Source organism: Musa acuminata, chromosome BXJ2-11, assembly GCF_036884655.1.
Source record: "Musa acuminata AAA Group cultivar baxijiao chromosome BXJ2-11, Cavendish_Baxijiao_AAA, whole genome shotgun sequence".
In the NCBI taxonomy this organism is placed as follows: Eukaryota; Viridiplantae; Streptophyta; class Magnoliopsida; order Zingiberales; family Musaceae; genus Musa; species Musa acuminata.
Window position 1 is genome coordinate 33,241,747 of NC_088348.1, and position 22,779 is coordinate 33,264,525.

General features: G+C 40.3%; 3 protein-coding genes across 4 annotated transcripts; all 3 read right to left on the bottom strand.

The window, feature by feature from the left end:
- Positions 1-1,070: 1,070 nt before the first annotated feature.
- Positions 1,071-2,822, bottom strand: LOC135627020 (probable glycosyltransferase 2). The gene has a single exon (XM_065132932.1). The coding sequence runs from the start codon at positions 2,751-2,753 to the stop codon at positions 1,374-1,376; it is 1,380 nt and encodes a 459-aa protein (XP_064989004.1). The 5' UTR covers positions 2,754-2,822; the 3' UTR covers positions 1,071-1,373.
- A 1,864-nt stretch (positions 2,823-4,686) lies between these two features.
- LOC135627272 (histidine-containing phosphotransfer protein 2-like) lies at positions 4,687-10,323 on the bottom strand. Of its 2 annotated transcripts, none has more exons than XM_065133295.1 (6): positions 10,175-10,323; positions 9,522-9,652; positions 9,363-9,431; positions 7,588-7,659; positions 7,239-7,311; positions 4,687-5,012 (listed from the first exon to the last, which is right to left on the bottom strand). In XM_065133295.1, the coding sequence occupies exons 2-6, from the start codon at positions 9,617-9,619 to the stop codon at positions 4,968-4,970; spliced, it is 357 nt and encodes a 118-aa protein (XP_064989367.1). In that variant the 5' UTR covers positions 9,620-9,652; positions 10,175-10,323; the 3' UTR covers positions 4,687-4,967. The 2 variants fall into 2 exon arrangements, with proteins under 2 accessions (XP_064989367.1, XP_064989366.1); XM_065133294.1 differs by having other exon boundaries at positions 10,053-10,280.
- Positions 10,324-13,962: 3,639 nt separating this feature from the next.
- LOC135627282 (cytochrome P450 94C1-like) lies at positions 13,963-15,723 on the bottom strand. The gene has a single exon (XM_065133320.1). It carries the CDS (start codon positions 15,638-15,640, stop codon positions 14,090-14,092), a length of 1,551 nt encoding a protein of 516 aa, XP_064989392.1. The 5' UTR covers positions 15,641-15,723; the 3' UTR covers positions 13,963-14,089.
- Between the last annotated feature and the right edge of the window lie 7,056 nt (positions 15,724-22,779).

The following is a 22,779-nucleotide window of genomic DNA, read 5'->3' on the forward strand; positions in this document are numbered from 1 at the left end:
TACCATCTACCTTCAGAGGCATCTCAAGATCCACCATAGAGAAGATTAATACTAATACTTTGATACTGCGATTTAACATGCAGTTATAACACAAAGAGATGCAAGGATGGAGTAATGGGTAACTGTGTGTAGACAACTAAGAGTAAATGATAAAATCGTCATGGTTAATGTAAGACGGAAAAAGAGAAAAAAAACAATGACAGACAACATGAGCAAACAAATATAATTTTCTTTTATAGGATGTCGTCCCATGGTGATGCATCTTTACTCTAAAATGCATTAGGTATGGCTTCATATACGAGTCGAGAACAAGAACAAAAATCTGTCCAACCTATCCAACATCTTAAAATGAATAAGTCACCTCATTCCTTCAAGCCAGAAAAATCTTTCCATTGGCCGGGAAAGACCATGATGCCCTTATGGTTCCACATTCAGTAGATTAGATTAGTCCATTAGATTAGAGGAGTCACCATAAATTATTTTGGCTTCGTGAGATTGGACCACATAAGCAAAGCATATTCTATTTATGTTACTATTCTAGTAGTTGTGTGAGATCAGATTGTGATAATTTAAAATTACAGCAGACAAATATTGGCATAAAAAGTTGTGATCCCTCGAGCATCATGAAGGAGAGGTAAGGAAAGGTTATGATCATCATAAAATCTACTTCATAAATGTGATCATCATTATCGTACATGAAAGACACCAGCTTTAATCAGAGAGTAACAAGCACTTTGAGAAGTAACAAAAATGTGCTCTTACATAGTATTCCAGAAAAGACATCCGGTTTCCAAGCTATCTTGTTGATGTCAAAGTTGATTTCCTTTTCCGTAATTATTGGTTTTCAACTATTTAAGATTATTTAGAGAGCCGAGAAGCAAAAACTGACTTATAATTGTCCTCCAGAAGAACTAAGATAGCAGATGATTAATCAATCTTTCCACACGAAGATATATATTAAAAAGAATTTGTTTCTCTCCCACATAAATTTCTCATGTGATCAGCTGCAAGAAGTTCATTGTCATCTTTGGCAGATTAACACAATGAAAGAAGATTGAGTTACATAGTCCTAAGTATAAATCATGTTTCAGCAAAGATGTAGTTGCTGAAACATGCCCTTCATCATCATCGAACAGAACATAAGGGAAAACCTTGTAAGGTGTTACAAAAGAATAACTTCCTGCCCATGTACCTTTCCAAAAGAAACCCTAAACAGAATGGAAACTAAAAACTTCAATTTATCATGAAACATTGCGTCTGGGATCTGAAGCTGAAACTTACACTACAACAAGTTTAAACATCATCAATTGAAACAACAGGAAGTGCAGCGGACCTGAGATTTGATGGAGTGATGGTTCCATGGATGGCCTCCCTCACCCTCTGGTTTCTATCCCGGCTTTGAGATTAAGCTGATCCAAGAATTCCAGTGGCTTTGCTGTTTGCTTCTTGGTCCTCCTAATGTTGGGGCTAGCCAAGCTCCCATGAGCAAACCCATACATCCTCAGGACCTGGTTGTCCGCAAAATTGAAAGCTCTCTCCATGCTACTCAAGCACCTCTCCACAGGATAGTCCCCATAGCTACCACACGGCTTGCAGCCGACGAAGTGCGTCACGAATGGCCACCTCTCGTCCCCGAGGCCCGGATGGTGCTTCTCCATCATCTCCTCGTACCTGTCCACCAATCCAGCCCAGTAACCATGGAGGTAATACGAGTTCTCAATGTAGACCTTGTCGCCCCACTTGTCCTGCTGCGACAACAGCAAGTATATGAGCGCCGACTGATCATCCGCCTCGAATGCGGGCCGGCCCTTCAGGTTCGCCGTCAGTATCTTGCCGGCCTCGTCGCGAATGCGACCTTTAGGCCCCATCGGCGCCCAAGCATCGAGCAGATCAAGGATCCACTGGCAATTGCGCAGCAGGAAGCTCCCGGTGTTGAGGCCGATCCAGGAGTGCTTCTCGAAAATGAGATCTGGATAGCCGTGGACGACGAGATTATGGGCGGCGTAGCGGTCGAGAGGGATCTCGAAGGCCATGTCCGTGAAGAGCGCATCGCTGTCCATCCACCAGATCCACTCCACCTCCGGGTGCGACAGCATCAGCCGCCGGATAAGCGGGAGCTTCGCCCAGTACCCGGCGAGCTCCCGGTCTAGGTGCGCCATGTTGTAGACGATCTCGATCCCGTGGAGGCGGCAGTAGTCGATCTTGTTCTTGGTCGCCTTCAGGAGGTAGTGATCGCCGATGGAGCTGTCGCAGGGGTTGGGCGGCGAGCCGGTTACGAGGAGGATCCGCGGCTTGCCTCCGGGGATCCGACTCGGGAACCCCGGGTTCTCGCCCAGCCACCGCCGCCGCTGATCGTCCCAGTCGGAGATCCTGGGGCCGAGGGTGTAATTCTCGGCGGCCGCGAGGACGGAAGCGGAGGTGTAGTTCAGGGAGGCGGCGGTGGAGTTGAAGCCGAAGGGGATCTGGTCCGCGTCGTCGGGGTCGGAGTCGGAGCGGATCTCGCGGAGGATGCGGTCGATATCCTCGACGACCTTCTGGTCGGCGGCGGCCGCGTCTCCGCCGGCGCCCGCGAGGCTTCCGATGCCGACGGTGCCGCGGAGGACGAGGATGGTGACGACGCCGCAGAAGACGGTGATCTTGAGGTTGTTGAAGGTCTTGCGGATCTGGCGGCGACGGGGGAGGCGGGAGCGGGTGGCGGCGTCGGGGCGGTCCCTCGCCGACGTCGGTTTGAGGCCGGCCGCCTCCTGGCCCATCACGGCAACTCTTACGGTCGGAAGGGGGACTCCGCTTTCAGACTCGTCTCCGCTCGCCTTTTGTCGGAGAGCGAAAGACTCCGCGTGAGGGATGTATTTGTAATTACGATCACCGGCGCAGATCCTATGCGTCGGCCAATGCACCGAACATAGAACGACGATTACTAGTGGGGACTGTTAACGGGTCCCACAGATCCTGACCAGTCACGACGTCATATTCCTTGGCTGGTGCGTCGGCACGGACAGATGATGGATCCGATTCGACATTCTTGCTTGACTTCCCTTGTGGTCTCCCACGACGGAGGATGCATGGATCAGTCGACAAAGCTGTTGGGTGAGAAATACATCGTGCGAAGCAGTAGAAACAGAGGAGTGTATAGTTTATTGGCTGACAGCTTGAACGAACAGTGGCGGACCAAGTAAACTATCGACAATGACGAACATGTCTTTTAGACGGTCAGTGGTAGTTAGTTCTTGAGGCATCATCATGGATTGTAGCATCCACATTTGACATTGGTCAACCTCAAATGCAGGCTATGTTTTAGTTAGCGTATGAGTTATAATCGACTCAATTTCTGATACCCTTTTGTCACTATAGTTGAGATGTTATTGCCTAAGGAAGCCTCATTCCCCATCCGGCAAAAGGACTAATATACGTCCTCGTCGGACAAATTGGTTCTTCAACCAAGTGTTGGGTAGGCTAGAGAATCAAGTTATGTTTCTAATTCTATCTATCTACTACATCAAAGAAAAGGTCGGTTGAGGTTTGAGGACAAATTGGGTACGGAAGAGGATTGGATTTGGAGGATCGCACAAAGTAATGCTCTACACCACCACCCAAACCAAGAAGCCAAAGTGTTGGCGGATTAACCTCTCAACCTCGAATATTCTAACCAAGCTTTGGAGCATAACATTGAGGGAGCAACTCCACATCGAGGAACCACTATCGGTCGGGACCATTGAAGCTCAAAAGGCTTCATCCAACTGGAACAAAGGCCTCGTCCGAAACGGGGATCCACATTTCCGAGTCATCGTCATCGGTCATGTGTTGACCGATCGATCATCTGGGATAATAGGAGTCAGGTGTCTTAAGGACAAACTAGAAAGATAGATACGACGATGATGCCTTGGACGACAATTTTTTTGCATCCTCTAATAAAAAAAGAAAGAAAGAAATATAAACACTTTTACATGTCAGGCTAAAAATTTTTTTTCTTTTTTTTTGTAAGTTGTGGATGTCCAAGTTCGAGCCCCCTTGGGATTCACGGCCGGCAAGTTTCTAGGTGGATGATGTTTTTGGTAAGTTGTGAATGTCTCAAGTTCGAGGCCCCTTAGGAAGGATTCACGGCCTCTAAAGTTCCTACCAGGATAAAATTTTTGGTAAGTTGTGGATGTCCCAAGTTCGAGACCCCATAGGATTCAGATTCACGGTCGGTGAGCAGACTCGATCAACAAACCCTGCCTTCTACCATTAAGCAATCATCTAAAAAGAATCAAGTGCTTACCAAGTATGTTAAGGGTAGTCCCATCATACTGTTGTCTTTGGTATCAAGAGCTACAGGATCCACATTTCACCTACATAAATAAGAAATGCAGAAGATGTCTTGTCGTTGATGTCAAGAAATACATAATCCAAATTTCACCCACAAAAATAGGAGATACAATGAAAAATGTAAGTGATGAGACTAGCAGGTTTCCAGAAATCTATCAGCAGAATCATGGAGTATTAATATAGAAACAAAAGCACAATATTACCAGTCACAGGCATGCCATACAACTTCACTCCTTTCTGTTGGTATGGATCATGCAGATGTTGAACCTTACAATGAGAGAATTCAGCAAAGTTTTAATTGGCAGGCCTGAACTTTCATTTGCTATAGATCACACAGATTAAGATTATCTTGGGTGGCAGCAGCCTCTCAATAAGATGATATAACACAAATATTCTTTTGAGTCCAGATATTAGCTGCGATTACTCCGGTTACATAAACAGTCAATTGGAAGTTTGAGGAAGTTTACACTAGTACACTACCAGTGATATTTATAGCCATGACTGGCCTGACAAAGTTTCAAATTCATTTCAAAGAAATGTTTAACACAATGTATGAGGACAGTCAGTAATCTATGGACAACCAATAACTTTAGAAGGCACAGACAACCCATAACTTGATCATGAAAACTAGACCACATGATAGAGACCTCTGCGGACTTTTATCAGATTTGCTGTTTGCACTCATAGGCTTGAATTCTCTGCTCAAGCTGCACAAGAAATACATGAGTAAGTTTGCTGGCTCTACAAATGGCATGCTTTAACATCATCTGATTTCTAATGTTGACAGCAATTACAAATACCACTATCGCCTCAACTTTTTATGTTCCAAACGATCTAGGATGGTAAATAGCACTATCACCTAAAATTTTAATGTTCCAAACAATGTAGGATGGCATTGATAACAATATTTGGAACATCCTGTTACATCTTAGTTACTTAATTTGTGCAGCAGCAATTGCAATAACAATAAACAACATTCTCTTGATGGAAGATCATGGTTACTCTATCATAAAGTGTGTCCTCAATGATACTAGCTTATAAAACAGATACGAAGAATAACTTTTCATTGGCTTGATTAACCTATTCCTCCAACTTGTCTAAAAAATCTAGTAAAGCAGTAAGCTCATGAAGATGACAGATTCACAAAACCACCTTACACTGTGAATGTGAAATAGGAATCACAAGACAGGCCACGGTCATCATATATGGATTTAACTTGTGGTCAAATGAGACCCTCATACAACACACAGGAGTAAGGTCACAACTAGCAAATCATCTGGACCATCTATCCAATGATCACTACTCATGGTAGCCCACCACAAATAGGCAAGCAGCATGCCAACAGCAACTAATTGAACAACCTCAAAGTCACATCAAGTAACATCACTATTACGGATACACCGACAAATCATATTAATCTGATCCAACCCAAGCTAACAGATTTAGTTCTATATAATTAAGTCATCTACTTCCCTAAATTAATTGCATGATTACATCCAACTTTATGATATTTCAACACTTTCAGTAATCAAGTAGGATTTATTTTGGGTGATTTCTAGTCTAATTAACTTTGATTTATTGCACCATATTAAACCAAGTAATATGGAAATCAACCACTTGCAGGTTCAATTTCATAAAACCAATTTAATATGCGCTAATTTAAGCTCTAACAGACCGCATTGGGGGTTTAGACAAAAATGATCCCAAATTATTAAAATTAACTCAGCATTCTATGATTTGAGTTATATATACTTTATAATTTTCTCAGACTTATGATTCTTTATGAATTTTAATTGAGAATGGTCATTATGCCTTTTTCCCTTCCTCTATATAGACCCTTTCTCCCCATCCACCCTCCCTTTTTTTGGCTCCCTTGGAGTCATCATACACCCACACTGACCAGCAACCTGCCCCTTTGTTTGACCCTCTACAGTGTGAGGATTCACATCCAGTAACTGAGGCAACATATAGAAGATTATGCAAAAGTAGGTTAGCTGGTTAAAGAACATATAGAGAATGTCGGCTAGCCTATAGCAGGTTAATACTTCGACTGTTGATAACAAGGTCTAAGGATCCAATCCCATGCTCACAACTTACCATTTGTTAGGAAAAAAGAAAAAGCAAAAGTAGCTAAGAAGATGTCCTATTTTATTCAGGCATTTGACAGGATAATCTCCCGGTGAAGTGCCAAAGAAATTAAAAAACTGAAGCTAATGTGGAATAAATGTTTAGCAGCAAAATCATTCATATGCAAATTTTGTTTCCTGATAAACAAATGCATGTTTCTGTTTGTCATATATTCACCATGGTATCAAGGATCACCCTCTCATGAATTTAAATAGACATCATATATCATTATGCAATAGAGATCAGATTAGAGCTTCTAACCATCTTCATCAGACATTTTATGATTAAGTATCACTTCATTAGTAGAAAAAACGTCAATATTTTAATTTTAGCATCATAGTTTTGTTCTTCTGATATCTTAAGAATATAAGTATATAAATCTTTTAGATGGAACGACACTGACAAAAAATTTAATAAATATGGTATGAGCGAAAGGTCCATTATTCAACACTTATTCATGCCACACTTATAAAACATGATATGTCCCCAATCAATTCAATTCACATGTCTTGGGTATGAGTCAATCTATCTTCCACATGCAAGTGTTAAGAATATCAGTTAGAGCTTTCAGCAGAATATCTATGATCAGAACTTTAAGAAGATATGAAAGTCTCAGTTGAATATGTATGGATTCAGCAGAACTTAAAGAGTGTTTTGAGACAAGTGATATGGTACCCTGCTTAAGGTGATTCACCATTTGATCAACTAAGAGGAAGATATTGCAATAAACAAATAATCAAGCCAAGTTCCACAAGATCCAGAGAACTATTTCCATAGCATTTTCAATCAAACAAAAAGAAATCTACCTGCAACATGGTGTCAAATTTGCCCCGCAGAAGATAGTATTCATGCTTGACCACATTTAAGGCGCGGAGACACCTGAAAAAATAAATACCTTTCTCACCATTAGGTACAAGTCAAACACGGGCCACGGGAGACCTATGACAAAACCTTCAAATAGTATACGGAAAAGAAGAAAGACAATAGTTGCACTCAAATCAATGATTAAACTAATATTCATTGCCTTTAAAGTATGTCAGTGTTTATAACTCTTTTTGAGAAGAGGATTGCGGACATCAATAAAAAGCATGAATACAGGTGACTTCTAAATGATTTAGACATTTGTGAATGCATATTTTGAGCAAGAATACTAACCCTTCTTTGTTATGCTCCTCGCAAAATTGTCGAAATTGAACACAGGCCAATTTCACATGTTGTGCACCAACACTGCAAAACAAGAGACCCATCAAAGAAAGAAATAAATGAGGTTCTCAAAAGAGGCAAAAGTCCCAATAGTTTCCTATATTAGGTAACTGTTTACTTCAAATTAGAGGTACACAGTTCCTAGAAATTTATTGCAGTGCAATAAGTACAATATTCCTTACGAAGATTATCATGATTCATGAACAATTGAACATGGCAAAGTAAACCATTTTACAATTCAAATATGCAGGTGAACTCTTTATGTAAAGTAACATGTTTGTATGTCAAGGTTCTCTAACCAAGAAGCATTGGCATGGTCATGATACAATATGAGGATGCCTACATTGCAAATCTTAGAAAAGTAGGACATTACGATATGGTCTCACCATACTTGCGATGTATAACTTTGTATATGGAGATATATTCTGTGCAATTTAGACAATCCTTAATCATAATATATGTAACTTATGAGGCGCACAAGGAATCAGACAAAGAACAGTCATTCACAGAAAATACTTGAAGAACTTATACTAAATATTGAGGATTTTTGCATTCATGATAACTCAAAATAATTCCAAGATGCATACATGTTGTCAATATTTAAACACAGAGAAACCATGAATTATGATAAAGGAAGTCAAGCATTTATCCTAGTGCATTTTCAGCATTAGGAACATGTCATGATGGATCAGGTATCACTGTTCAACATGGACATCACAAGACAAATTATTTTAAAATACTTGTTCCCATATTTCTTTCATGCATGCTAAGAATAGGTTATATTTCTGAAATAATTCCCGGTAATCAGCTCTCGTTTGATAACTATCTTTCTAAGTTCACTACACCGAAAGCTTATGAAGTTTGATTAACCATCTTGAAAACAAAGCTCAGGTACCAACTATAAGTTGATACTTTTCAAAATATTTAAATAGGGTTTTGGTTTCTTTTGTTCTAAAATCACAAGGATAAAGAGGCAACATAATTTATTTAAGGGAATTTTAGTCCCATATGGGAGAGAAGAATAAAGGAAAACTCCTACAGTTCTTTCTGCATGTATGACATGGGGAAACTTGACATGCAAAGCTTTATAGGGAAGTTCATCAGCGGGGCTGTGCATGTGCTGATGCACATGGCATGTGTTGTATGGTGCTGGTGACACATTAGTAGGCCAAGTACTAGAACATCACATGATTGTCCTGTGTGCGAGTCAGATCGGATTTATTTCACTTTTCCTGTTTGGACATGTAATAAGTGAAGTTAAAAAATAAATAAATCAATGGTTGATTTCAGACTTCCAACAGTTTCATGTCCAAATTTCCAATGGTTGGAATTTAAATTCATAACTTACAGAATTACAATTAGAAGTTACATCCAATATAGAAAGGAACCATTTAGTTTGCAAAAACCAATATCTCACTGAAAATCCCCTTAACTCCTTCAAAATCTCTCCTCATTCAATCTTCATCTTCCACGGATCTAACTTGCGTACTATCTAGTTACACAAAGATAGTGTACTAGTGTTTAACAGCAACTTTTCTTTATGGTTATTCCTCAACCGCTCGACGTATTAATGTCTACTGAGTCTCTAATTAGCAGGTAAACAATTATAGCTGCTATGAGTGATCAAGTCAATGGCTGAAGAAAGAAACATCCTCAAGTTGCAAATTACATCATTCTGGAATGCAAACAGTCAAAGAAACACACAATATAAGGAAAAGTACAATCACCTCGAGCTGCTTCCTTTAAGCTGGTGAACAAAAGCATCTACCTTTTGATAATCAACAACAGCTTGATCCCTATAGAATGAAAAAGCACATCTAAGCATCGGTGAACTTTAAAATAAGTTATACAAAACCTGAGAAAAAATCATCGTCGCTAGAACATACAGCAGTTTCGTCAGCTCTGCCAGTATTCTTTCTGAATCTCCACAGAACAAGGTGATCAATTCAGCAATGAAGCCAGGACTACTCTCATCCTGTAGCATCTGAAGCTGTTCGAACTGGTCATCCAACAAGCCCTGCAAAGAAGAGACATTGTACAGATTAAAGCGGCTCTTGAATGTCACGCGACTACAAATCCTCAGACAATAGACGAGAAAGCGTAATAAACCAAATCCTAACCTTGACACAAAATCTTGGTTAGGGAAACAAACAACTCGGAAGTCAACTTCAAGTCGATCTGGAGATCCAGAACAACGGAGACCACGACACTGATCAACAAGAACAAAGTACAAAGGTCCGGACGGAGAGTACTTCGGACGGCACACTAAAATGCATCATGAAACCAAACCCTTGCGCGAGATCCGACACGGAAACGACAGATTTTATACAAGAAAGCAGATATCACAACAGAAATGGGATTTCCCCCCTTTCCGAGAGAAGAACGAACCGAAAGCACTAGGGGCGATTTTGGAGTACCTCGAGGAACATGGAATTCACCAAACCGTTGAGCTGCTCCCTCAGCGCCATCAGAGACATCGAGACAAAGAAAAGAGGAGAAAGCAAAACCCTAGGGCGAGGAGGAGGAGAGGAGTTAGAACCTGGAGCGCATTTGCCGCTCGCGATCGTGGGGAATCGTCTTGTAACTTCCCAAACAAACAAAGGCCGACAAAGAGAGCAAAACGGAGACGGCCATTAAAATATGTGTAACAGCACCGAGATGATGCATGCGCGATGCCTACGTTTTCTGTCTTTGTGTGTTTTTAATGCATGTGATGTTAATAATATTATAAACGCAGGGCATCTGATAAAATAAAGGTTCGATTCCTTCTGCTCCTCCAAACAACTTTGCTTGCATCAATGCTTCTTCTTCGTGTTGCTGGGTGTCTTTGAGACTCCCAAACTGGTTTTAGTTCGGTGAAGCTTTCACCACTTTATAAAGTACTCTGTCTGCTCAATTCCATTAGGTAGTTTTATCTTACGGTCCATCAGAATGGTTTCCACTCGCTTCTCGTAGGAGATAATAATGGGAGGTAGCCGAGTTGGAATACTTCGGGAAGCATCTTACGGATCTGAGTGGTAGGCTTTTAGGTTGCTGGTGTGAAGAACGTTGTGAATTTTGAACCACGCGCGGCAGTTGCAACTTGTAAGAGACGTTACCTACCCTGCTGATAATTGGGAAGGACCCTTCATACTTGTGCACCAATCCGTTGTGGACTATGTTCCTAAAGAATTTGAGTAATGCTGGTTGGAGCTTTACCAACACCAAATCGTCAACTTTGAACTCTTGCGGTCGCCTTCCCAAGTCGACCCACTTCTTCATCCTCTTTGCCGCCTTCTCCAAGTAAACCCGCACAAAATATATATATATATATATATATATATATATATATATATATATATATATATATATATATATATAAGTACAAGGGGAGAGAGAAGGTATAGACATGCGTGATGGAAACTTATATAACTGTTTCAAACTAGAAATTCTTGGTCATAAATTGTGCCCATTTTTCAGAAATATTTTCATTTATCTTATGATTATTTTTAATAATTTTTAAAAAGATACTGAATATTGAATTGATATATTGTCTTAAAATATTATACTAAAATATAAATATCTGAAATTTATGTTGATATTTCTGTATTATGAAATATTCTATAAAGTCTTAATATTTCTGTATTTATATTTATTGAACCAGTTTGTTGAACCAAACCTAAACCACATCAAATAAAATGATAAAAAGATTGAATAGTGACCCCTCACCTTCTGAGGAATAAAACTGAAAAGTCCAAAAAAAAATGAAAATTAGATGTTCTTTGAGAAAGAGCCAAAACCAGTGTTTTCTTTTTCCTGAGAATTTTCTCTGAAATAATTATGGGTGCAAAAGTTCATAAAAAAATCAATAGCCTCCCTACTAACATTACATGGCCAAATGAACTTCACATTATTTTACTTATTCCTCTACAGTTTGACAGCCATTCTAAAATATATACATGATATTGATGTATCACCCTTGCTTCCTTTTAGTCTTGGATTCCAAAACCCTCCTATAATATCCACTGGGCCAAAAAGAAAAGGATCAAGCAAGACCTTTTCTTGTGAAATGGTACATGGTATTGTCATGACTATGTTCATACTTAGTCTTCAAAACCGTAGTCTCTAATGATAGGCACAGTCAGTTTCATGACCACAAGAGAAAGAACAGCTTTGACAATGAAATTTTGGTGCAATTAATGCATAATCGTGAGGACTGTGTTGAGCCACCATGGAATTAAATTACGAAACCTAAAGAATAATATACCCCATCGGAATAGGAATAAGAATGGCGATGGTGCACACCTGTGTGCTTGTTCATCATGCAGGAGAGTTGGAGCATGTTCTTACTTTTGAGAAAAGGAGCTTCAAACAATGTCTACCTTTGAGAAAAGGAGAGTTCGAGCATGTTTTTTGCTAAGAGAAAACTCCTCCAAACAATGTCTGCACCAAACATGTGTATTCTTCCGTTGGCAGTTCCCATACCTGTATGTATGTATCTCAATGCACTAGAGTTTGGAGTGGTCCATCTCCCTTCTTTGGAACATGTGTTCTTGTCAGGACATTCTTAATGGAGATGTTCTTGTCAAACACCTATGGCTATTATTTTACTATGTTACTGTCACCCCATCCACATCCAGATTTCCCTGTCAAAGGCCATGATCATGTTGCTCCTTTTTTCTTATGAGAAAAATGAGCTTAAAACGTTGGGCGATGTCTGCACCAAACATTGGCAGTTCCCATACCTGTATGTATCTCAATGTACCAGAGTTGGGAGAGGTCCATATGCGCCTTTTGTGGAACACATGTTCTCATCAGGACATTCTTAATGGAGATGTTCTTCTCGGCACTTAATGATGTTTGTATGTTTGCCTGTCAACCTATGGTTATCGTTTGACTATGTTGATGTCACCCCGTCTACATCCATATTTCCTTTCGAAGCCCATGATCATTATGTTGCACCATTCTTTTTTTGATAGAACATGTCGCCTCATTTTTGTAGCAATTACTTTTTGGATTCTTGTACAGTTTAATCTGATGGCTTCACCAAATTTACACGTTCTGAGTGAAGCATAAGTTGATCTATTTATTAGCTTTAAACATGAATAATTAGAAACATTAAATGCATATACTACCGACGAGTATTGCATGTTGGTTCATGGACGTTTTACGAGAACGAAAAGGTTTCATCTCCAGGAATCAATCTTCTTTGGAGACAAAACTAGCTTTCTTGCTGACTCTCTTTGGCCATGGATTCTCATCTTTTGAGCACCAAGTTTGTAGTCCCCAGCTATATTTCTCCATCAAATATTGGAAGGCATCTGTTATGACGAGGGCGCCACTCGTGTGTCTCGGCTTGCCAGCGTCGCCTGTCACGGTGATCCCTGTCGCTACGGTGCCGAGGTGCGAAGACGACGGCACTTGCAGGCCTCGTGGCTGAGAGCTACGGTCGATCCGCCGAGGCACGAGAGCCGCACGCATCCTCTCGAGGCACGCCCCATTTGATTACCATGTCAAACCGAACGAAGAGATGGCTGCCACCAGATCTGTACGATGGAGACGAAACCCCTCGGGCAACCACACCCTCGTCTTCCTAAAGCTATACCGGTTGGTGCAAAAGGAAAGATATGTATGGCTTCCCCTCGGGCAACCACCGCATGCTTCCCCTGCTATTGTTACAGTACCAGCGAGCACGACTCAAAAGGAAAGATATGTATGGCTGAGATGAAGCACCCCTTCCTGCTGAACTCTACAAGGAAGAAGGTGACGAGCGGATCATCACTGAACCACAGGATCCGCCTTTCACTTTCACCAGCCAACAACAAGCAGATACAAGTCATGTGTGGTTATCAGACATATCAACATTCCTGTTGCATCGGGACTAATGTCATCTGCATTAAGGAATGAAGAGGCGTGCCAATTTAGTTTGGTCATTATTATCTCTTCTCTGAAACTTATTCCGCCTCATCAGAGTAACCTACAAAAGTGATCCTCGTACCACGATATAGGCTTCCTTTCTAAGCCAGAGGTCGAGTGAAAGAGTAGAAGATGGCACAATACACAGTTGAGAGGTTCAAACACTGATCAAGATGAACATACGGAAGAACATTTTCCTAATAGACTCTGCTTCCTCCAAATCGTCGGACCCCTTGACCTTGGCCGTCGCAGACGTGTGCTTCATGTCGTGTACAACAACGCTACGGCCCTGCAACCGAAGCACAGAGTACGTAGTTCCCACCTCAGGTTACATCGAGTCCACCTGTGTGTGCGTGTGTGTGGATTTGGAGGTCATACACAGAAACGAAGAACAGCAACGATCGATGCCATTTCATGCCCACGTACTCCCTGTGATGAATCATAATCATAACATATCTTCCCCAAATCCCGATACAGGAGCACGAGTAACGGTGTATGGCTTGACTGATTCTGTACAGAGGATGATGAGCAAAAGGAAGGGACTCTGATCCGGAGCTCCTTAGCAGATCGAGCTGCACTGCGCCGAACATGCGCCGAGCTGTTGCGTAGGGAAGCTCGTATCCCTCCGCTGAACTCGGACCGGAAGGCCGCCCTCCAGTGAGGCGGTGAGGCCGGGCGTAAACTTGGGCGGCAGGCTGCTGCCGTCGTCTACGACGTGGATGTCGAACCGCCGGACCACCGCCACGATCACCGTCTTCATCTCCATTAGCGCCATGTCCTTGCCGAGGCACACCCGGAGGCCGCCTTGGAACACCGGGTACTTGTAGGGGCTCTCGGGCGTGAACGCTCCGTTGGTCAGCCACCGCTGCGGTCGGAACTCGTGGCAATCGCTCCCCCACAGCTCTTCCATCCTCCCCATGGCGTAGGCGTGGTACGTGACCCGCGTCCCCTTGCTGACGAAGGTTCCGTCGGGCAGCACGTCGTCCTCGAGGCAGAACTTGGAATCGAACTGCACCGGCGGGTACAGCCGCATGCTCTCGTAGATGGCCGCATGCAGATAGTGCAGGTCTCGCAAGCGATCGTAGCCGGCGGTCGCCGCGCCGCATCCCACGACGCGGTCGATCTCGTCGCGTATGGCGGAACGGACGTCCGGGTGGCGAGACAGCAGGAGGAAGAAGCAAGTCAGGGCCGACGCCACCGTGTCGCGTCCGGCCAGCATGAAGCTAATTATGATGTCTCGCAGGTACTTTTCGTCATCGACGCAGGCCATGAATCGAGAGAGGAGATCGTGGTTCGAAGAGAAACCGAGCTTCCGTCTCTGGCGAATGAGCTCGTTCGCGAGGAGGTTCACCATGCCGATCGCCTCCCGGAGCTCCCTTTCCGATCCCCTGTTGAGAAGCCGCTTGGCTTTCCATACCATGGGCATCGTCGAGGTCGCCCGCGAGGCCGATAGCCTGGAGGCCTTGTCGAAGGCCGCCGCGAACTCGGACATAGGCAGCGACAGCTCCAGGCAGCCAGGGTCGATCCCGAACGAGATCTTACATATGTTATCGAACGCGAACCTCCGGAACACGTCCTGCAGGTCGAGGATCTTATCGTCCGCGCTGGAGACGTCGAGGAGGGGGAGGAAGCGACCGCGGACCTCGTCGGCCACGATGCAAGAGGCGAAGAAGCGGACGGCGCTGCTGCCGAGCTCGGCGCCGGCCATCTTGCGCTGGAAGCGCCAGAGATGGCCGTCGACGTTGAAGATGCCGCGGCCGAGGAGGTCGCCGAGGATGGCGGAGAAGGTTTTCCCCTTGGGGTAGTTGTCGAAGCGGGCACGAAGCATGTGCTCGACGTTGTTGGGGTTGGCCGTGACGGTGTTCCCGAGCACGTGGATGTGGATGGTGCGCGTGGGCGACTCCCGGAGGAGGTGCGCGTACCAGTCGCAGAGGTTGTCGAAGTGGGCGGTCCACGACTTGGTCACGTACGCCTCGCACACGGGGCAACTGCACCACCAGGGCATGGACCTCAGCGCCTTGAGCACCAGCGCGAGGAGGAAGAAGGCGGCGGCGAAGGAGAGGAAGAGGAGGGAGAACAGAGACCGAAAGGCTTCCACTGTTTCCTCCATCTCCTCCTCCTTGTGAAGTCAAGAGTGTGGAAGGATAAGAATCAAGTGAGAGGAGAGAGACGGTTCGGGAGCGTTATTATAGTGGGGATTCCATGGCCATTCTTATGGTCGATCCACGATCCAGACTTATCTTGTGGGGGAAACAAGACATAAATGGCGTAGGATGATGGTGCAATAGTATAATCCATAATAGTGCATTCGCAAGTCATCGGGCGTCACTCCTCATCTCATTCGTAAATGGTCTACATTGCACAAAGCTTAACTGATCCCAATAGATCATTTCACATCCAACTATTCGATTACTTACGAGTAATTCCTTCACATCTTTTGTATGTTACTCTTGTCTTTATCTTCGTCTTCGTTCACCGATCCTCGTCTCCAATTCTGACAGAGACACCATTTACACGGACGACCAAATGGTTACGTTTACTCGCCCAAGCAAAGACGAGAGCTTCTTTGTCTCGGCCGAACCACCACCGCCACCCATTGGTTTCAGGCTGCGGTCCCCACAACTTAAATCATCTGTCCCCAAGGACCTCAGATGTATATATTTATTTATCAAGATAAAACGAGTCAATAAATCATCTAAGCTATATTAGAGGAGTATTGAAGCTATTTAATGCATATTATTATAGATGACAGCCGCGCTCGTGACGAAATTGTCGTCGTCGCTTCCTGGCTCGTGTTGTCGTATGCGGGTTAATATGGATCCCGGTTCGCATACACCAAATTTGGCTGCATAAAACGGTAGGTCTAATTAGCTGCTCCTCTCAGTAGTATATTAACGACATAACGTGTCGTTCGAGGTAGCTGCTGGCTGGAAGTGGTAGTTTATGAGAACGCTCACGTAACATCCATTCGTATGCAGCAGCAGCAGCAGCAGCAGCAGCAGCGATCGATCCTTATCGCTCCGTTGGTGTCTCCTAGTTCATGCGTGTGTGTGTGTCTCTATGAGCTACACGTACGCTACTATTATTACTATTTTATACATACGTACCTACATGCCCAAACAACCATGTCCACCGCTCATGTGAATTCGATTCCATCACCAGCAGTTTGAATATGTGCTCGGTGATGACATACCGAAACGATTCCCTTCATCATGAACGCACACAGGCGGTACAATATGCATTCATGCTGCTAACAGTGCGCGTATATTTTATGCATGCATACAGCCAATCGTACCTGTGCGAGTCATGAGGCCCGTAAATCTCGCCGGGACCGCCACCTCCTTCCGTCTCTCCGGATTCTTAAATGGAAAGGAGGTGGGCTGTCGAAGTGTTTGGGGGCTGTCACTGTTGCTTTTGGTGGCCATGCCACCTGCAACACACTAATATATTCATGGGTTATCCTGTTGTTTAAGATGCCTTTTGATCGGCGACTTCATGCACGATATCTATGTATACATACATATATATATATATGGATTGATTGATGATGCATTTCTTTAGATCTAAGCTTTGATTCTTTACGTTTCCGTGAGGTCTCCTTACCTTTTGTGTTTTGTGCAGTTCTATCCATGGCTGCTGCGGTTTACAGTTGCATCATAGAGCTTAGAGGGTTCTTGAACTGATGTTACGGGGTGACGAATCAGGTGAACGAGCACGGAGAGCACCGGCGGCGTATAGCCCTCAGGTGCAGCGACAGGCAAGACGTATGGATCGATGTCAGATGTGGAGAATCGTTTGGTGTGTATCTGATCAGATGAGTGAGTTGTGCTGAGAGGACATGACCTTTGTTTTGTGACGCCACAAACTCATTAAGCATGTGACTTGATTCCCACATGAAACTTGGATTTCACCGCACAACCTCGTTACAGCAGCTAGCGAGGTGGGTGGAGCTGGGAGAGAGAACTGCAAGCAGCATGGTGAATCTAGGATAGCCTCAGTCCTGAAATATCTATTATTATTTTTCCAATACAATATCAGAATCAATAGACAGACAATATTTGTTTTAATTAAATGAAAAACCGAGTTTGGTCGAATGAGAACGAGTCATATCATGATATATAGTGAGCCATCGGTGAATTATCAGAAACGATGTGATGAACTCTCAAAAAGTATGTAAGAAAAAGATGAACGACGGATAATCCATAAATGAAAAAGGAAAGATGCTAGAAATATTCATATATGCAAAATGAAATTAGAAATAGATAGATAGATAGATAGATCAACGAAAAAATAGTTTGATGTAGTCTGAAAAAGATGGAAGAAATATATTAGCCTAATAAACCTTAACTTAAAAATCGAAGCTCTCGAGTCATTCTGAATTATCGTTGTCAGATGGATCTACATGTATGTTAATTCTAGCTAGTCTCACTATGACCTGAATCATTCACTGGAAAAAATAAATCAACAAACATGCATTGTTTTGAACTATTACTATAAACTCAAGTTAAGCATACCAGTTGGTGTCACTGCCTACATTCAGTTCAGGAAGCAGTGACTATTGATACCATTGAGAACACCTCAAATGTATCAGTTTGTCAATTTTTATGAGAAAAATGTAGTATGGGCATTTGGAGGCCACACGAAACACTTTTGTCATTTAAAAAATTTACATGTTAAGGCTAAGAATTGAATGGTATGGAAGACGGGAACTACGAGAGGGATTATCCAATCGAAAGCGAAGTGACAATGGGTGATTATAGTAGAATAAGAATCTTTTATGCATTTGTTCCAAGTTAATGCAGGAAGCTATTATGTATATATACTATAAAAGTTCCAAGTAAAAAGGAAAACCAATATGAGATTTCTATTTTGATTTTTTTGTTTTGTTTTTTGGGGTGATGATAATTTTAAATTTCAACGCCATTATGTTAAGGATCATCAGCCAAAAAAGTTGGACTACAGTAAGTTTCTTCGTTTGTTTGACAAATATTACGCACGACCCATGAATTTATTATGATATTGCTATAGGACGAGCTCATGAAAAAAACGAGAGTAAAAGATGAAACCTGATAACCAGTAGTGATCCGGCCATTCTTACTTACATGAAGCCTTTCTGCACGAATGGCAAAGCCACATGCATGAGAAGAAACCATCACATAAAATATCCCTCGAGAGACTTGGACGTTCTTCAATGGTTCCAAGGAATCTTGTGCCGCCCACCGGTGTTTTCTTGTTCCGAACGCAGACAGAACCAGGTGAGAACGACATCCACAGGCGCAGCCGCGGCATCTCTCGAAAGGCGCATGACTCCTTCCCGCTTCCTCCCAACCTGTCTCTTTCATTCTTTTCTTTTTATTTATTAAGATAATATATATTTATTAAATTTAAGAAAAAAAAGTTTTCAATCATATTCTCATTATATATATATATATATATATATATATATATATATATATATATATATAATGATTGATTTTTAAATTATAAATCAATTGAGAATTTTGACGTATAAATAATATAAAATTATCATTTCATATTTACTTTTATCGTGATCTTTAATTTTGTCCTTATACCATTCAGCTTTCGTCAAGAATATCAATCTTGGATTAATTTAACTAAAATACCCTACGAGTGAGAGGCCATGTAGAAGAGTTAGCTAGTTAATCAAAACTATAAATATAAACATGAGAATTACGTAATTGATGTATAACAACTTGATCTCTAAAAAAATGAAAGTTGACAATGTATTTCTTACGAGAGTGAAACACCGAGTTAAAACATTGGTAGGTGGTACCGATATCATCATAGAAAATTATAGAAGTGGATCGTGTAGTGATGCTAAGTTCATATAGTTGATTAGTAACTCAATTGAATTATATAATGGTAGTGATAATGGGTCGATATTTAATTTGAACCGTGAATCTTACGATTGCATATTATTTTGTTATAACCTCTAACTGATTATATTGACTCCAAGGAAGATAATGTAAACTGATGTAATATCTTATCATCAATATTATCTGTCTAATCAGCATTAACAAAGACATTAAGATAAAGTGATGACGGTTTATGAAGAAATTCATGATTTAAAGTCACTTCAACATATCATAAGATATGTTTTAGTATAGACCAATGCATAGTAAAAGATTGATGCATTAATTATAATAAATTATTAATTATAAATAAAATACCTAGATATGTAAGAGATAAATATTATAAGGAACCAAGTACTATTTATACTGTATAGGATTTGTAACAGGACAGTCATCATATAATTCGAGTAACTGACTTCTTTCTTATTATGTATATTAGTTTTTGGTAATAAATCTCGATTGCATTTCTTTTTAGATAGAAAAAGTTCAAAAGATATGAACGTTGCTTCTACTCCTACAAAATAACTTAATTCCTAAGTCTTTGATGGAAAATTGATCTATCAAATATTTGATGAATTGCTTGATCTTTATGGTAATATCTTCCATATATAGACCAATAATTTTATAATACATCTCTTTTGTTTAGATTTAAAATTAATGAAATCAAGTAACATAAAAATGAGCCAAGTTCGATATATTGGGTTCTTTGAACTTGGTAAAATTTATAAATAGTTTTTTGTAGTTTATAAAACAAAAGATTAAAATAAAAGATTACGGTATAAAGTGGATTAAAACAAAGGTATCTTCAGTTAAGATTACTGCATAAAGGTATCTTCAATTAAGATTTCTTATAAAAAAATATTGTTAACTTTAAGTGATAGTCGAACTCAAGATAAGTCAAATTATCATCGATTTAATTACTGGATTAAAGGTTTTTGTACTTAATTTAAAAGATCCACTTTCATTCGATGATATTCTATGTGAGGTGAGATAGTACAAGGGTGCATGTGACGTTTGGAGTACGTATCATATTTCTCACACATAGCCTTACGTCAGTATGAAAATTTTTTAGCTTGGGCAATGCTTGTGATTCAATAGTCTGGTGGAGAACTTATTATAGTGTGAAGAACAAAGATCTAGCATGGTTTGAAGATGCTATTTTTAGAGTTGTTGTCATATGATGTTCAAGCTTGGTGGTATTATTGAGTTGTGTTAAAGGTATGAGAATTGGTGAAGAGTTAGTGTCACGTACTTGATTAAGTTGATGTACCTTAATGTCACTTGGTTGAGTAAAAGATGAAGACATCATTCGTGATGTCAAGGGTATTGTTTCATTAGACATTGTAGAGTGAATTAGTAAAAACATAGATAGAGAAGTTGTAGAGGGTGTGAGGTGCTGATGAACCAAAGTAATAAAAGAGTATAGGTCTTGATGAGAACTACTAATTGATGTGAGAGAAATACGTTTGAGAGATTTGAGATGTACTCTTGTGAACATATTGATGGATGGTTTTGACATTGCTAAATGAGCAAGATCTTAAAAAGAAAAAAATGGACTCAACTAACATAATAGAAAGAACTTTTGAATTGGATCTTAGTGTTGAAGGGAGTGCCTGATTAAAATGCAAGACTTGGATCTTAGTGTTAATTTGTGTGAAATGTAAGGGTATAGCCAGCGATAATATAAATAACCAAATATTTTAAGATTTTATAAAATAATTTTTTAAATTATAACTATTATTGTAGGATTGGGTGAACATACTGTTAACGAGGTAGATTGTAATTTAAAATATTGTTGATCAAAAGGTTAGTGGTATGGAGGCTTGGTGTAGGAGGGAGTTTTAATTATATATCAGTGCTTTCATATGATAAAGCCAACTAGTTGAGATGTGTGCATTAGTAACTTGAGATATTGTATATCACATAGTAAGAGATAAGTTGTTAGAGATTGGTATTCATCTCCTCCATTAGAGTAAACTATTTTAATGATAGATTGAAAGAAGTTTTCGAACACCTTTCTAAAACGAGTCAAAATTAGAGTAACTCTATATTTATGTTTGAGATGATAGAACCCTATATATTTAGTGAAGTAATCTATAAAAATAACATAAAATATAAAATTATTAAAGGAATTAGTTGGGGTAGGACTCTAAACAAAAATATAAATAATTTGAAGTGGTTTGGCGCATAATGTGAAAAATATTCTAAAAGATATTCTATGCTTTTTATTAATTAGGCAAACATTAAGTTATAAAGGAGTAACGAGAAATTAACTATTATTAAAAAAAAATAGATATATGGCTAAGGTAGCGATACCATATATTGATTGGAGTAGTAACTAAAGCAAAAATAATTAACTAAATGATTTGTAAAGCTAACGACCACTCGTAGATATTATCTTTATTTTGGCCCTAGACCAATAATACTCTTGTGCTTAGATCCTCTATAAGATACAAATCAAGAAAGAACTCAATAGAAATATTATTTTATTTATAGAATTAAAAGATATAAATAAGGTTCCTTTTACTATCAAGTGCACACAAAACACTATCAAGTGTAAAATGCAGTATGAATTAAATATTGTGGAACGAGTATTAGAGATTTCATTACCATTGCCGATGATTTTTTTTCATTGCCTCCATGGCCGATGTGGATGAATAAATTCTATAAATAAAAAATAATATGATAAGAAACAATAGAGTTAATAATCTAATTGCTTCGATGAGCGGTCAAAGTAGTCTTAATGTTTGCTTGAGGCCAGTTGGGAATAGTCATAAGCTTAGGTCAAGACTAATAAACTTTTGCTATGTATCTAATTTTATTACAGAGCTAACAGATGATTTTTTTCATAATTATTATTGTTGGGACGCTATAACCACTGATAATTCTAGTGATTATTGTTGAAGTTATTTCCTGGATTATTTGAGTTTGGGAGATATCTTATTCGATCCTCTATCGAACACATTATTACTTTAATTATCTTTTTTTTTAGATTTTTGACTAAACTAAGATGTGATAGATAGTCATATCTTCCTCTTTTCTCGTTTCAGATATATTTCTTAATTAATTAACTTATCGTATATTTCTTGGTGAGTCACGTGCTTGAATTATTACCACTAGTTCCTTGTATTCATCTCTTAGGTTGTTAAGAGTATGAACAATGACTTCTTCATCACTCAGTGGATAACCTATTAAAGCTAAGTCATCTATAAATTTTTTAGATTTTATATATAATCAATAATAGAACTCTCTTTTAGGTTATTTTTATCATTATAGATAAATAATTTAATATATGAGTGCGAGAACGATTGATAAAGATGGTTTGTAATTTAGACCAAGCTTCTATTACAGTGTTGCATGAAGAAATTAATGATGC